This window comes from Corvus moneduloides, chromosome 21, assembly GCF_009650955.1.
Source record: "Corvus moneduloides isolate bCorMon1 chromosome 21, bCorMon1.pri, whole genome shotgun sequence".
NCBI classification, from domain to species: domain Eukaryota; kingdom Metazoa; phylum Chordata; class Aves; order Passeriformes; family Corvidae; genus Corvus; species Corvus moneduloides.
Window position 1 is genome coordinate 2,120,285 of NC_045496.1, and position 16,085 is coordinate 2,136,369.

Below are 16,085 nucleotides of genomic sequence, written 5' to 3' on the forward strand. Positions count from 1 at the left end.
TTTTCACTCTGTGTGAGGTTTCTGCCCAGATAACGTGGAGTGTTATCTACCATGCAGTGTTTCCCTGGTAGAGGTTGAGCAATAATTAGGGGGTGGCTGATTCATGGAAAGCAGAGGATTCCCTGGATGTTGCTGCACTAAGAAAATTGAATTAGTAATGTTACAGTAATGGAGATGGAAAATGCCCATTCCGGGAAAATATTGCCACAGAAACTGTTATAGCAGGGGGGAAGCTGCAATTTGAATCTTGGACACTGATACACAACAGAATTCGATGCTTTTCAAAATGTGTGGGACTGAAAATCCTTATTGGGGAAATTTTTTGATACAGTTTTTCATCTCCTGAACCACCGATTTATATTTTGAATCCCTTGAGCTGTGAGATTTGGGCAGTATATGGTGGTTTTAGGTTTTTAGTATCGCCTGCCACAAGTGTTTAAAAAGCCTACTCAAAATAATCAAAGCCCAAATTAATAACTCAGAGAATTTCACGGGACAGGGCAAAGCACCCGATGATGTTACTGGAGACAGACGCCGAGCTCTGCAGCCCCTCAGAGATGTTGGACACTGTTCTACAGCCCTGTACCTGCACCGTGCCGGGCTGCTCCCGTTCGCACCATTTCCCGGCGAGTTGGAGCTTCCGGGCGAGTCACTCCCACTTTTCCACGAAGAAAAGCGCGGAAATCCGGGATTTTCCGCGGTGCCCGAGGCCCCGCTCCGCCCCGAGGCGCCGCCGCGCCTCCTCCTCCGCCTGAGGGCGCGCGCGCTCCCGCCGCGCCCCGCCCCGCCCCTCGCGCCGCTCCCGCGCGGCCCCGCCCCCGGCCCCGCCCCGCCGCCCGCCGCGAGCGCGCGCTCCCGCCCCTCCCGGCCCCTCCCCTCGCGCCGGCGGGATGGGCGGGGCCTCGCCGGGCAGCGGCCGCCGTGATTGGCTGCGCTGCGGCGCCCTCGCGCCCACTCTTTGTGCGGCCCCGGCGCCCGTCGAGAGTGGGAGGGGAAACCCCGTGCGAGGGGCGCCGCCATCTTGGCTGCGGGGGTGATGGGGGCGCAGCGGAGCCGCGTCTGAGGCAGCGGAGCGAGCCCGGACCGAGCCGAGCCACAGAGCCTGCGGGGCACCGCCCGCACAGCCGCGCTGCACAGCTCCCTGAGCCCCGAGCCACAGGTACGGGGGTCCGGAGGGGCGCCCGCCCGGCCGGGCCTGCCGCGCCAGGCCCCGTGCCGAGGCTCCACCGGGCCGGGCGGACCGGGGCGGGTCCCGGTCGGCGGCGCTTCGTCCCGGTGCTTCCCCGAGCCGCGGCCCGGCGGGCCCGCGGGGCGCCGTGCGGCCCCGAGGACGCTGCGGGCGGGCTCCGGGGCCGGCAGGGAGGGGAGGGGGCGGCCGGGCCGAGAGGGGTGAGGCTGCCGGGCAGGACTAGGCCGCTTTGCTCTGTGTCACCGCCGCCTCCCACTGCTCCTCTGCACTGCACAGTCGGCAACGCCACCAGCAAACACAGGCGATATTTATATATATATGTTTCTATATCTCCCCCTTACGAGCTGTTGCAGTTGCACGTAGGGTGTGTATGTGTATATTGTAGCGTATATGTGGCTGATGTGCAGTGTTATCTCTGCTTTTAGTTGTTATATTGACGTGTGCCGTCATGAACTTTGACAGAAAAATGGCTTTGAGGGTTGAAGGAAAAGCCACTTCCTATTTGAGAAAGCAGTGAAAGTATTCTAGGCTGTTTCTTTTGTCAAAGCTTATTTAGGCTAAACAGAGTGAAATTTTGTTCTTTCTCCTAACTGTTCATTGCCTGTTTGCAGCACACTTTAAGTATGTACAACATCTGTTGGGAGCTTTCTCTTGGAGTTGTACTGAATTATCCTTGTACTAAAGCCAGGAAGAGGTGGGTGACTGCATTGGGGTGTCTCTGGCAGTGTCTCTGGAGGTTACTTGGTGTGGCCTTTGCTTTGAAACGGGGTAGATCTGTGTTGTTGGGACGTCTTTCAGAGGTAACAGAACCCCTTAGCGAACAAGATTTACTCAGGTTGACTGTATCCTAAATGATATCAAACCCCAAGTCACCACATCCTTTTCGGGAGCCAGATGTTATCCTATGGAAAGTATTGGCCGGGATTGATTCCTGTCGTGGTTTGGACTGAGGGGCCCTTGTGCTTGGGCATTGCTCGGGAATGAAGAAAATACAAACCTTGGGGAATTTAATTACTAAATGTCACAATTTAATACGGTTTAGAAAGGAATTTGCTAGCTTCCTGTAGGGATTTGAAAATGTCATAAATCTGAGTGGAAGGAAGAAGTTCCTCTTTTCCTTTCTCATTTTATGAATAACAAAAAAAAAAAAAAAAAGAGTTCTTATGAAGGACAGCAGTTTGGAAACAAACCTGTTCTACTGGAGGTACTGGGATGTAAAATGTAAATAACATTTTAAAATTACCTGCTCACTCCTGGGCATCTAATGAAACCTGCTTGTGATTGGTTCTCATTTTGCTGTATCTTCCTGAAACAGGAGGTGGATCTTAGTTAATTTTTACCTAAAATGTCTGTGACTTTTGTTTTCCAAGGTGATGACGCAGAGTGTTGTTCTGATTTGTTGGAATGACAGAAAACTCTTCTGGTTTTGTATATACTGTCCCAAATTTACCTGATGTCTCTGGACCTCTGTTCTCCTGCTGTGAACAGACATGTGCTACAGGTTGGAGTGTTCTGTAGGAAGAGGAGAGTGGGATAAGTGAGAAAATACAAGTAGATGAAGGATGGCTGAGAGGAGGGACATGGCAGAAGGTGCTCGAGCTGAGGAGGACAGGTATGCAGTGATTAGGTCAGCCCTGCTGCTGGGGTGTGGTTAGGGAGAATTGAGGTGTGCACATATAAATGCAGGAAGTTTAGGAAGCAAAATGGAGTAAGTTAATGAAGCAGTATGTGAAACCAGTAAAAGGATAACCAGCACAACATGGGTGTGACTATAGAGCTGGTGAGGAAAGTCAGAAAGTGAAGGTAGTGTGATATATAGCTTTGATTTAAAAATAAAGACGAAATTCCTCCTGTAGGAAGGAGAAGTGAAGGCCTGTGAAGCCTTTAGAAAAACCTTCTAGGCTTCAGGCTGGGTTAAGGTGTTCCATATGATTGAGGAGTGTATCAAATGCATTTCTTCAAGAACAGCCTGGAAAGGGCTCTGCAGGGCTGCAGCTGGTGGGTCTGAGCCCCAGAGCCTGCAGGCCTCGTGTGCTGTCAGGGAAAGAGTACTGGGTGTGGGAATAATACGGAAATGCAAAGTGATCCTGGACAGCAGCTCACAGAGGCTGCTGGGTGTCAAAGATCAGCTCAGCCAAATTTACTGTCTTGTGCTAATTTGATGCTTTGGTGAAATCCAAGTGGGGGAAGCCAGGGAGGATGACTCTGGAAGAGCTGAGGGATGAATAAGGAACTGGCCAGCAACAAGTGATGTTGTCAGACAGGTGTGAAGGCTGCAGCAGGCTCTGACACTTCTCAGGGATCAGGCACAGCAGGGCTTTGTAAAGCCAAGCCTGCAAAAATGAATAAATAAGTAGAGTAGGGTGGCTGCAGAGCATCATCTTAAAGAAGGCCAAGATGTTGATGTGGTTTAGGAAGACGTGAATGTCTTTGGTGTGTGAAAGTGAGAGAACCACAGTGGAATTTAATTGTAGCAGACCTCATAGCTTGTTGTGGACACAGACCTATGGGAATTCAGTGCTTGGCTGAATGAATTGATAACAGAACTGTTACTACCTCCCAGTGTGCTGTGATCTTACAGATGACCACAACTGAAGCACTCACAGACTGCTTCTGGTAGCCTGCTGAAGTAAGGTACAAGTTGAACCACATTGTTTTGTGTGCTTGACAAAAGCCTTTATCAGGGGAAAAGTGCAATTGTGAAATGAGCAATTCTACCTCTCTCCAGCTCATCCCCCTTATCAATCTTAATGTTGTCTGTTAATTAATATCGAAATAAGTCTGCAGCTTCAACTGTGAGAGCCTTTTCCTGCTGCACACCATTGAAGAATGGTGCACAGAACACCTGGCTGGCCAGATGGACTACAAAATGCCTTTTGCTTCAGAGTAACTAACCAGTGGTTCCCTGCTGCAGAGTGCTGTGCTTTGCAGGGAACCAGTAAAAACTGGGCAGTGCTGAGTTTGAAGGTTGTAGTTTTTTTTCCCCAGGTCTCATCCCTGCACATGGACCATCCATCAGCTGATGGTGTGAACCACAGAAGTGTCTAATAAACCCTCTGCATGCAGGTTCTGGTCTCATAACACATCTGCTTCTTGTTGAGCATACAGATACTACATTTCTCAATGCAAATTATATCCAGTGAAGAGTTAAAACCGTGTCCTTGAGCTGGAAGGAACTGCACAAGTCTCACAAAGGCTGGTATGAATCTGATATTTACAGTTATGTTATTGTGATAAAGAATGTTACAGCAGTGTGCCCAGAACAATCTTATCTCAGGATGTACAGATGTAGCTGATACTTGAAATAAGGCTTCAGTGAGATTTCTAAATATCTGTGTAGTGCTTGTTGATTAGAGGAGGTAGATGTACTGGTATCTTCATTAAGGTCATCTTCAACTTTTTATTTAAAATTAAAGAAGTTGTCGGTATGTGGAAAATGGATTTGGCGACACTGCTCACTGTAAAATTGCCAGTCTTAATGTAATGCAGAAATGAATTGTACAGGCTTTGAAATGAGCATAAATCTGTGCATAGTGAGGCACGATCCTCTGGCCAGGGGCCATCCTGCAATAATGCTCTGGGCTCCAGGGCAGCCTTACCTGGGAGAAGGGAGCCAAAGCTTGCTCCGAGCTGGCAGACTTTCCCGGAAGAAGGATGGCAGGTAGGCCAAGCTCCCAGACTAAACTTCTGCTTTCTTTTAACAGTAAATTCATGGCTGCTTAACTTTGATGTCATAGTGCACAATGCCAGCAGTGGCCGAGGCTGAGCTGTGGATATTTATGTGCAACTTCCTCAGCCCTGCAGTTCTTGCCCTCGCAGCTCTCCCAAGAGGAAAGCCCCATCCCCCCATATTGGAACTACTGAGATTCACATGTCTGGAACAGAGAGGGTGGAGGCAGAACTCGAGTTTTTACAGATGGGTGATGGTTATCAACATATCAACGCCTTGCATTGACATGTAGCTGATAGTTTAGAATTTACTGACCCCTGTTGTGCCCTGTTCTTGTCTGGACTTCCTTCTTTCGTCTGCAGCAAATGCTGAGGTGGTCAGTTTTCCAAGGCTGAATTCTCAGCAGGGTTTCTGTGTTTAGTTTGTTGCATTTTTTTTTGTCTCCTTCAGCACAGAGTCCTTGTGGAATATCACTTTTATTCCAAGATCTGAGTGCAGCTTGAATTCCTGCTAATCCTTACTGGAATTTGAGCATTTAAAAGTTTCTTATTTGGTTGTTTTAGTATTGTTTGGGTGTTTATTTTATTTTTTATTTAAAGGAGTCATCTGTTCTCCAGAAAAAAATCCTGACCTTTACTAATGGTTTGGAGTATTTCAGAATCTTTTCTGTAATGTGACCCTTGGAATAAATGCAATATCAATGGTTTTTTGCATTGAAATAGCATAGTTAGACTTTCTAACTTAAAGGGCATAATGGAAATAGACATATCTCAGCAAACAGAAACAGTCTGACAAATAAACAGAGCTGTATATTTAGCAATGAAGGTCTAGTTGAGACTCGCTTCAAATTCAGTTTGTTATAGACTGCACTGAGTTTGCAGTTTCTCCGTGCTTTATTAAAGTCCTCCTCACTTTCCAGTGATGCCACTTACACACTTGGATAGCAGGATGCATTTCCCCCCTGGTTGGAACAGCACAGCACCACAATGTTGTTTACCATATGGTGATATCCTAGAGTCGTGCTCAGAAACATGAAACTTCCCTGTGTTTGTGAGTACTTGACATTCCTTGGCCTCCCTGGTCTTGGGAAGAAGAGAGGGCACCCAGCCTTCTGCAGCTTTCATAGCCCCACGAGTGGTTGGTTCCCTGTCTTGGAGTTCATGATGCTGGTTGGTTGGTTTGGGGTTTTTAACAGCATAGGTTACTGGATATTTCCATCCTCAGAATGCACAAATCTTTGGTCCATACTGGTGCTCTTGGTGTCTTGTGGCTGTAACACCCAGCTGTTTTCTGTGGAACATGGTGCTGTTCCTGCTCTCCTCCTGAAGTACTTGCATGTATAAATCAGCTTTTTCAAGCTCTTTTTTATACTTCCAGTTACCTTGTAAACCCTCAGTTTAGCCCTGTGTGCCATCAAATGGAGCTGAGCTGTGAGCATGCTGGTCCTGCCTCTGCTCAGAAGGCAAGTGGCAGGTGAAGTGTCCTGCAAGAACACGTGCTTTGCATGCCCAGTTTACCGTGCTGGGACATGCTGGAGAAGAAGAAAAACATAATGTGTGAAGATGTTCAGGAAACTTGAAGGACTGGTTGTTTCCACAGTGATACATTCATTTAGAACTCAATATGGAGCAGTGACTTGTCTTTATTTACTGCTGTTGAAAATAACCAGTGCACGTGTTGAAGCTGGTACTGTAACTCTGGACTCTTCCAAGAAATAAGGCAGTAAAGCTGCTGCCTTGCTTGCTGAATTACTGTCCAAAATTGCCACTTTATTTCCTATCTTGGAATAAGCTTGGTTTAGTAGAACAGCGTGTGTCTATATAGGCCTTAGCAGAGGTGCTTTACATACTGCTTGGGATAGAAGGACTGAGTGTTTCCATCTCCTGAGCCAGGCACGGAGGGAAGACAAGGTGCAGAGCAGCGCCTGGCACTCAGTAAACCCTTCTTAACTTCTCTGGGAGTTGTTCCCCCTCCGAGGTCTAGATAAGCGTGTTTGCCTCAAATCTCTGCGCTGGGAAGCGGAGGCTGCTGGCTCTGTGCTGGGAATGAGATTTGTTCACCTTTCTTACTGCTGCAGTTCACTGAGAGGGATTAATCGTGGTTCAAGGAACAGTACTTTGCTTTTGAGAAAGTCCCAGGCCTGTAAGCTTTCCTCTGTATTTCTTTCCAGTACTGGTTTCATTCGTCATGTGAATGACACATGACCTAATGAAAATCTTTCTAGGCTCCAGCAATGTTCCTTGTAAGGAGTACCATGTGTTTGTAAGGGCTGGCTATCTGCCATGCAGGAGCAGGAAGGGAAGCGCTGAATTCCTGCTAGAAATTTTCCACTTGCTTGACTGATCACAGTGTATCCAGTTTAACTTAAAACCGGGGACAAAAGCAGGCATTTCCCATCTTTTATGTTAACTGGCAACATCTGGCCCGTACAGATGTGTAATCCTGGCTAACTGATGTGTTAGTTGGTAAGTCAGCTTTTACTCCTTGCAGATTTAAACAGCTGAAGCCAGTTCTAATTCCCTCGACATTTAGGAAAGCACAGGAAAATTCTGGAATATTAGAGGTACTTTGGCTGCTTTTTAAAAAAGAGAAACTGCTCAGCAGCCTTGCTGTAACACTGCCATGCTGACAAAGCCACAGAGATGTTAACTAACTTCCTGAACATCTGATTTGTGGCTTGCACTGCTTTTCTGACATGGACAAGCATCGCCCCAGACCCCGGTCAACGCTGCTACAGCATTCTTCTAAATCTTAGCTGTTTGCTGCAAGCTGCACTGTTTCCTTTTTTGCTGTTGCAAGTCTCAAAAGTGTGAGGTAATAGCTCCAACTTGCTGGTTTTGTTAAATCTCTTCAGATTTTGTGCTGGAGTCAGATTTTATTTTCAGTTCATACATCAGCTCTTTGGCGGGTGAGCGCTGGTCTGGCCGTGACTGTGCAGAGCAAGGAGGGACTGAGCTTTTCAACAGCTTTAAGTCTTTCTTATCTAATCAGTCTACTGATTGTCAGTACTACCTCAGAGCATGTTTCTGCTTGGAGGCTTTACTGACAGGGGCTCAGAGCAAACGGTGTGGGAACTTTGCTGGCTGTCTGTGCCACTAATTCAGTGACTGTGGGGAACTACACAAATTTGAACTGTGAATGAAAGGGTTGTTGTGGGGGGAGAGGAAGCGGGAATTTTTTTGCTTAGATGAACTAAACTGGATGAATTGGCTTGAATTTGGTGAACAAGTATCAGTTCTGATGCGTTCTATTTTTTATTTTAGTGCCACAATGGCAACTGCACCTTACAACTATTCTTACATCTTTAAGTACATCATTATTGGTAAGTACCAGTGGGCACACACCTGTTCATGTTGCTGTGTGGATACCTGAGATGCCTGTGGCTGTGCCATGCTGCTTTCAGTAGGTGCTTGTCCCACCTCAGTCCTCACAGGTCACCACATTTCTCTACAGCTTTAGCATTTACTGGAGCATTTTGCATCATTAATCTCAAAGGTTTTGGAGTTTATGTTGAAGGCACAAGTGCTGATCGGAAACGGTTGCATGAGGCTTATAAATCTCTGTCAGGCTATATTTTTGTGTTTAAATGTTGCTTTTAGCTGCACCTTCCTTGGCTGCTTAGTCAGGGACTCTCAGGGATTGCATTTATTGCTATCCTGGAAGAACTGGTCTTGCTGTTAATTGTTTAATTGTTAATGACCTTGTGTAGGTGTAAATGATCTGCAGTGTTATTGTACAGGTTTGTAGTCAGGCTGCTGTGACAGGCTCAGCCTCTGGAAAAGTTGGTTCTTAAAAGATCTTGCTGTCTCTCACTCTTGGCATTGCGCAAGAGGATCAGTGGAAATGGAGCAATTTCTTGGGGTGTTCTGGATGGTTGTCAGTATTTTTGATGTTCTTACTGGTAATTGCAAGTAAGGAAGGAGCAAGAACCAAGTGTATTTTACATTTTAGTTTCTTCAGATGTCCTTTTTATAACCTTGTGAGATCCAGTTGTAAAATCAGTAATACAAATTAACTTAATTCTTGAGTGTTCTGCTCCACTCTCACTTGCAGGCCTGTTCCTGTGACCAGAGCTTTAGTGCCAAAGTTGATAAATGGGAGGATGTAGCCAGGGATAGAACGCTGCCCATCTGACCTGAGAAATGAATGTCTCTGTGCCATTTGTTGTGTGGGATGAAGAAGATGTGCTTGTTGCAACAATGATTTAACTATTCTTTCTGTAACAGGGGACATGGGTGTAGGAAAGTCCTGTTTGCTTCATCAATTCACAGAAAAGAAGTGTGAGTATTGCAGTTCATGATAGTTATTCTACCTGACACCTTCATCCCTTTTTCCTGCCTGTTTCCATCGTGCATGAGCTCGATTTGGTGTCTTACTCTGAGTTTGGATTGTACTGGGTCACAGTTTTGGTTTGACTTCAGCAGATGCAGAAACAAATGTTGATGTAGTAATGGCAAAACCTGCTCCAGCCAGTCCTGCCTGTGAGGAGTGGGAGGACTGGATCTGATTTAACAGCTTTTCTGTGGATTTTGATATGAACAAAGAGAAATTTCTTGACTGAACTTCGCATGTCTTCAGTATTGGTGTAGCTTGATCACAAGCAGTTGGAGTTTTTAGTGCTGTTAAGGAGTTCAAAAGGAGAACAATGATTTTTCTTTGAGTCCTTGTTTGCAGCCTTAAGCAGCCCTGCAGGACACTTGGCCTGCTCTGGGTGATGGTGTTTAGGGCTTGCTGCAGTCTCTCCCAGCTGAAACATTTTCTCATGTATGGTATCATCACTAATTAAGAATTAGCTTCACTTCTTCCTCGTGTGTGTTGCATTGGGGTTTGCAGCAGCTGTGACCTCACTCAGTGAGTAAGTCTGTAGGTATTTATCAGTACAGGCATCACCATGTGCTACTTGTGATGGGGTAACAAGTGGGTAGAAGCTGCAGTTAAAATACTTGTTTTCTAGTAGAAATAGGGATTTCTGATTGTTGTTTTTAATGAAAATGTAGTATCAGCCAATTATTTAAATGCCATTTTGCACATGGTCAGTTTCTCCATGAGGAGAATGTTCTTACTCTGTGAGCACCAAGCCAAAGCAGTACAACCAAACTAACGTGCCAAACACCTCTGCTGTGAGACTGCCACTAACTCTAGGTGGCATCCTGTCTGTATTTTCTTGATCTTTCTCAAAGATGAGCTTATTAACATGAGTTTATCATAACTAGAAAGATGCCTTTTTGGACTTGATTTGGTGTGTTTGTAGCTACTTATGAAACTGGCGTTTTCCTGTGGACAGTCATGCTGTTGTCCTGTCTGAACCAACTTTGGCATTTGTTTTTGAAGATGTGACACGCTTTTTAACTGTATCTTTCTTGGTAATTCCCTAAAAATTATCTTTTCCTACTGCATTAAAATAGTTCACCGTTTCTGCAAGGATAGACTGGGAATCAGCTGACTTGGTGCCTTCTGCTATGTATGGCCAAAGAGCAGCAGAGAAGGCAAGGAATTTTATAACTGTTTTCAAAACTAACAACAGCTCAGGAAATACAGCGTTTTATTTCTGGTTAAGTGATGCAGTTTGGGAACTGTAGCTGTAAAAATGCTTTTTTAGAGACTGAAAAACTAGTAAAGATAACTGAAAACTTGTGGTAGTCGTATCTTTGTAGCAAGGAAACATTGTCTTAGGAAGATCTGATCTTTGCTCTTATTTTTCATGACAGTTATGGCAGACTGTCCCCACACAATTGGTGTTGAATTTGGCACAAGAATAATTGAAGTTAGTGGCCAAAAAATTAAACTACAGATTTGGGATACAGCAGGACAAGAGAGATTCAGGGCTGTCACACGAAGCTACTACAGAGGAGCAGCAGGAGCTCTCATGGTCTACGACATCACCAGGTAAGGGCAGCAGAGCTCTGGGTGTGCTTGGTGAGGTTGGGATGCACAGCCCTGTGAGTTCTGTCTGTCTGTCTTTCCCTGTGGCTCAAAGGCTCTGTGTGTGCCTGGATGAGCAGCATCCTGGTGTGTGATGCCTGCTACACCTTATCTAAATACCCCACTACTTAAAGAGCTGCACGTGAGACACAGGGAATGATGTGAGCTGCTTTTCTTGGAAGATCTCGCTGCTGCTGAGCCTGAGGAGTTTGCCATTTCAAGCTGTGCCTGCCTGTGTTGAAGCTGTTTTAAAGAACTGGCTTTGTCCTTAGAATCTGCTCTTCAGCACATGGATTTTGCTGCTGTGGAGGCAGTGGCAGCGCTGCTCACCTGGCAGGGGTGTCCTCAGTGGGCCCAGCCCAGAGCACGGCTGTGCCGCAGTGAACGCGTGGAACTGCCTGGGGTGTGGTGGGGAGAGAGCCTGGCCTCAGCCTGACCCTGGGCCTCTTCCCCAGCAGCCTGCTCCTGCACAGGAGCTATCCTGGCTTCCTCTAGAGGTGAAAACTAAAGATGCTGCTGAAAAAATAATGCATCAGATGCATTGAGATACTTTTGCTTTCACACGTCTCTCATCTTCCACTGGGGCTGTTCTTGATATTCTTCAGGCACTTCTTTGTTTTTCCTGCATATGTAGGTGTATTTCCTGTTTGTGCAAATCTTGAGTAAAATATGAGCTTCTGCAGTTTGTTACCGAAGTGCTGTTCTGCTGCACTGTGTTCTGTAAGAGTATTTGACAGGAAACCCTTCAATGTGTTCTGTACAGAACAGCATCAGCATTGTCTGTGTGCAGAGCTGTGTGCTAGCAGTGGGAATTGGGCTGGCTTTCCACTGGTGGTGTAAGAGCTGCTCCAGGGGTTTAAACTTGACTTGAGTTTGAGAGTCCACACTGCTGCTTCTTTGTCTGTCTTGACGTGGGGAGAAGAACAGGGATGATGGATGTTGCTGTGTTTGGATGCTGACTCTGCTGTTGGCACCTAAATATTTTATAAAAGGCTAAAACTGTCCTCTCTTGATTCTTTGCAGAAGAAGTACGTATAATCACTTAAGCAGCTGGCTGACAGATGCAAGGAACCTCACCAATCCAAATACTGTAAGTTGGACTTCATTTAGCTTAAAAGCAAGATTGCTTCTCCCTGAGCAAGAGGTGGGAGGCTCAGGCCAAAGCACTGCAGTGGTCTCTGCAAGAGCTGCCTGTGTTCTCTCTGCTGCTCCTGTTCCCACTTGCAGAGTGCAGTGATTCACTTCCCTTACTGCAGCTGGAGCAAAATGGCTTCTTCTAAAAGTCTTCTTGTGCCACTCACCTTTCAGGGTCTATTTGAAGCAGTTGGAGACAAAATTGGGATGAAATCTGGACCAGCCTTGACTTGTGTTACTCCTTGCTTTGTCAGTAATGAGGTGAATGCTGTCCTTAGGTTGGAATGTAAATTGGATCTCCAGCAAAAGCTGACCAGGTTTTGTGGAGGAAGATTCTTCTGGGTCTCTCTGCCCATATCACAGAGCTGTCGTTCTTCAGCCTGTTCCTGAATGCCTCTAAAATACCTTAGCACCAAACTGATGAGAAATCTATACTGTGATGAGAGAAAACTTCAAAGATTGTCTGGATTAGCAGCTGTTTAAACAAACACAAGAGGTGGCTCAGGGTATGGCTCTCGTGAGTAAAGAGCAGCACCACTGCTTTTTAGGACCTCATCTCATGAGAACATCCTAAAGCCTTGGAAAGTGACAGCTGGAGATGCTGCTCCTGCTTTCCCAAAGTGGGGAATGCTAGAGCAGAGTTCTCCAGAAGGAGCATGGCTTCTGTAGATAATCTGCTCTGCATATTTCCCTTTGTTTTTTTAAAAAGTCTCATTAATAATGAAGGTGGCAGTGAAAGGGCTCATAAGCTTTTTCCCAGACTAACTTTGTCTCTCCTGACCCAGGTGATAATCCTCATAGGAAACAAAGCAGACCTGGAAGCACAGAGGGATGTTACATATGAAGAAGCCAAACAATTTGCTGAAGAAAATGGTGTGTTTTTTTCTCTTGAGCTGGTACATTTCCTACAAGATAGTGATGTTAAAGTGATTCCTCAGCATTGATAGCTGCAAGCTTACACTTCAGAGTCATGGAATTGTATGTACAAACTCCTGCTGTGCCTCAGGCAGTCTGGCATAGTGCTAATTGTGCTTAGTTCTAGAAATGCTGGCGTTGATGCCTTAACATAGTCACAAAACCTTGTTCAGTACTAAAATAGTGTCTTGCATGTAATGGGAAGGTCATGATGTGTCTGACTTTGGGTCGTTTGAGGTGTGTTGTGCACTGACTTAAACCTCTGTCTCTGAACAGGTTTATTGTTCCTTGAAGCAAGTGCAAAAACGTAAGTGACTGGACTGCTCGCATTGGTCTGTTTGCTTTGACTTGAAAGTAACTTGGAACTGAGACCTCTGGCTGCATTTCAGGCAAAGACTGGTTGAATTCAAATGAACTGATTGGGATTTCAGGCCTTATTTGAGTGTGGAATGTGTTCATGTGGGTAAAGGGTTCCTTCCCCCGGGTGTTCAGAGCTGAAAGTTTGGTTTGAAGGCAACGACCAGTCCCTCCACTAAGTGAAGAATTGCTGTGCCATGCTTGGGGCCGGCTGTGTCACTGTGTTTCCAGGGCCACCAGGAAATGTGGCTCCCACTGCCACCTGTCAGAGCAGAACTTTGTAACAAAAAGAGATTTTGATCCATAGTGGCTCCCTTGTCTTTAAGCCTCTGTCAGAACTGCCCTGTGCACGTAGCTCAATGCCTTGGCTTATTTTTTGCTCCTCAGTGCTTTGGCACATATTCCATATTCCGGGCTGGTGCTGATGGCTGTAGTGACCAGGGAGGGCATTGCCCTGTCCCGGGACTGGGTTGTTGGGCTGGAAGAGGACGGGGCAGTGCCCGTCAGGTCCCAGGCTGCCCAGCTCCCTCCAGAAGCAGCACTCAGCCCCAGTAACTTCTGCTGCTCTCTTGCAGTGGAGAGAACGTGGAGGACGCGTTCCTGGAGGCTGCCAAGAAAATCTACCAGAACATCCAAGACGGAAGCCTGGACCTGAACGCGGCCGAGTCGGGCGTACAGCACAAACCGTCAGCCCCGCAGGGGGGGCGGCTAACGAGCGAACCCCAGCCCCAGAGAGAAGGCTGTGGCTGCTAGTGACCCCTCCGTGGCTCCTCCTGACCCCTCACCTCTGGCTAGGGAGTGGTGCTTTTGACCGCTTCCCCATCTTCTGTACATCTTACTGGGTTTAATTAAAACTCTGAGACAAGTTTAACACAGTACTAAACTGCTAAACAACTTTAGATGTAATCAGGTTATCAAAGGCAAGTAGAGTAATAAAACCTCTCCTGCATGGTAAATCTAGAAGTTTTTTTTTTCCTTGATTGTCCTTGTGATAGTGTCACCGATACATAATTTAAACTGAGCACTGATGCCGGACTCCTGATTTTACACTTTCGCAGGGCTTTGTCTTGTATGGTTTATTTTATGGTTCTTTGGCCTTTCTTCCCCACCTCTAACTGTTCGAGCTGTCCGTAGTAAAGGATAAGTTTTTGCTGTGAAATGACTTCCGATGGTAGCGAGGGGCTCTGTAATGATGTGCTTTTGTTGGAAGAATTCCCTGTGGGATGTGCTGGGGTCGGGGTGGCGCAGGGAAGTGATCTCTTCATTCTTGTGCTCAATTGCTTTACGTCATTTTTTTTGCCACTTTTATCCTTTACCTTTGTTAACAGAACGTAAATATGTATAAAATTTGAAGGAACTGAGCTAACAGTTAAATACATCCTGTGTATATGATTTTAATGAAGAAAATGATGCCTGGCATTAGAGCAGTGTGTAAGAACCCCCCGTTTTGTACAGTCTGAGCTCTCTGTGCCCCCCTGGCAGCACAGCCCAGCTGTGGCTGCAGCTGCTGGGCATCACTCACAGGGTCCCCACGGTGCTGGGGGACACAGACGTTAACACTAGTGGGGCTCTCATCTCTGCACTGTGCAATCCTCCCCTCGGCACTCAGCAGTGCTCTACCTGCTTCTCTTTGGCATTCTCGGGCTTCAGCCGTGGCCGGGCTCTCGCACACCTCCTGCTTTTACACCTGTAACTTTGGGAATGGGCAGAGGCTGAACTGGACAGTTGGAACAACATGTGCTCTCTAGGGATTTTTAACTACTCTTGTATTTTTTTAACAGTGCTGTGTGAGGGGTTTCTTTAAAGGGTTTTGCTTCAAGCCTTCAGGTACATCCTTCCTGGGGTGCCACAGCCTGGCTTGTGTGTGAGGGGGTGTCACATGGTTGCTGCACTAATGTGGGGTTTTACTGTGGCTCCTTACGCAGCTTCACCTGGAAAACCTCACATGGTTTAAAAATGGAAGGGGGTAAGTGCTTAACCACAATCCAATGTCCCACAGCAGGCTTATTGCAGCATTTCAAATACAAAGTAGTCTGAAAATCCCTCTCTAGACACTAAAACTGTACAATGTTCAGACTTGTAAGTAACCAGTGGTACCAGAGTATTGTACAGTCAATGTTAAATAAAAGCCAAAACTGGAATGTGCAGACAATAGGATTTGGGTAACTTGTGTGCTGTCCCTTTGTTTTGTCTGGTTAGTCCTTTTTTAACTCCTGTTCCTCAGTAGATGGGTATGTTCAAGATCTCCAGCTCCTGCATCCTGCTTAACCCAAGGCTGCACCAGGGTTTGCCCAGGGACCACGACCTGCTGCTGATGTGAAGTCAGTGTTGTAATGACTACAGCTTGTTGAGGTGCAATACCTGTACTCCCAGAGTAAGTTACAGTAGGTCTTATTGTTTCTGTCACAGAAAGGATCTGTTTGGACTGCTGTACTCCTCATTTGATGTAACAATGCTATTAATCTAAATATTTGTAAATAAAGTACCTGTATCTAGATAAACGTCCCTGCTGTGTGTTACTCTGTGCTGACAGTGGGACCTCCAAGGGGGAGAGCTCGATTTGTGCTCAACCTTTACCCTGGGCCTTACTTGGCACAAACTTCAGAGGGGTTCCCAGAGCCCAAAGCTGTTCTCTAAGGGAAGCAGGGCAGGGTGGTGTTTGTTCCCAGTGAACTCGGACAATGGCTTGGTGATGCTGCATAGAAAAATGTTATCTCTAATGAGGATGAGAAAGGGCAAGACTGAGAGTGATGCCAAAGCCTGTCCCCAGGAAAGGGTGGGGAGGGCTGGGACAGTCACTGCACAGCCCCTGGCCTGTGTTGTCCTGCTGCCTGAAGGATTTACAAAGTGGCTTGTCCTCCACGAAGTAGGAGTAAGTTGATTGTAATTTTGTTAAGA

General features: G+C 46.4%; 1 protein-coding gene across 2 annotated transcripts; it reads left to right on the forward strand.

The window, feature by feature from the left end:
• Positions 1-987: 987 nt before the first annotated feature.
• RAB14 (RAB14, member RAS oncogene family) lies at positions 988-15,689 on the forward strand. Of its 2 annotated transcripts, none has more exons than XM_032130690.1 (8): positions 988-1,159; positions 8,123-8,181; positions 9,086-9,139; positions 10,568-10,745; positions 11,805-11,871; positions 12,701-12,788; positions 13,107-13,137; positions 13,763-15,689. In XM_032130690.1, the coding sequence occupies exons 2-8, from the start codon at positions 8,130-8,132 to the stop codon at positions 13,938-13,940; spliced, it is 648 nt and encodes a 215-aa protein (XP_031986581.1). In that variant the 5' UTR covers positions 988-1,159; positions 8,123-8,129; the 3' UTR covers positions 13,941-15,689. The 2 variants fall into 2 exon arrangements, with proteins under 2 accessions (XP_031986581.1, XP_031986582.1); XM_032130691.1 differs by lacking the exon at positions 988-1,159 and adding an exon at positions 4,298-4,388.
• Positions 15,690-16,085: the final 396 nt, after the last annotated feature.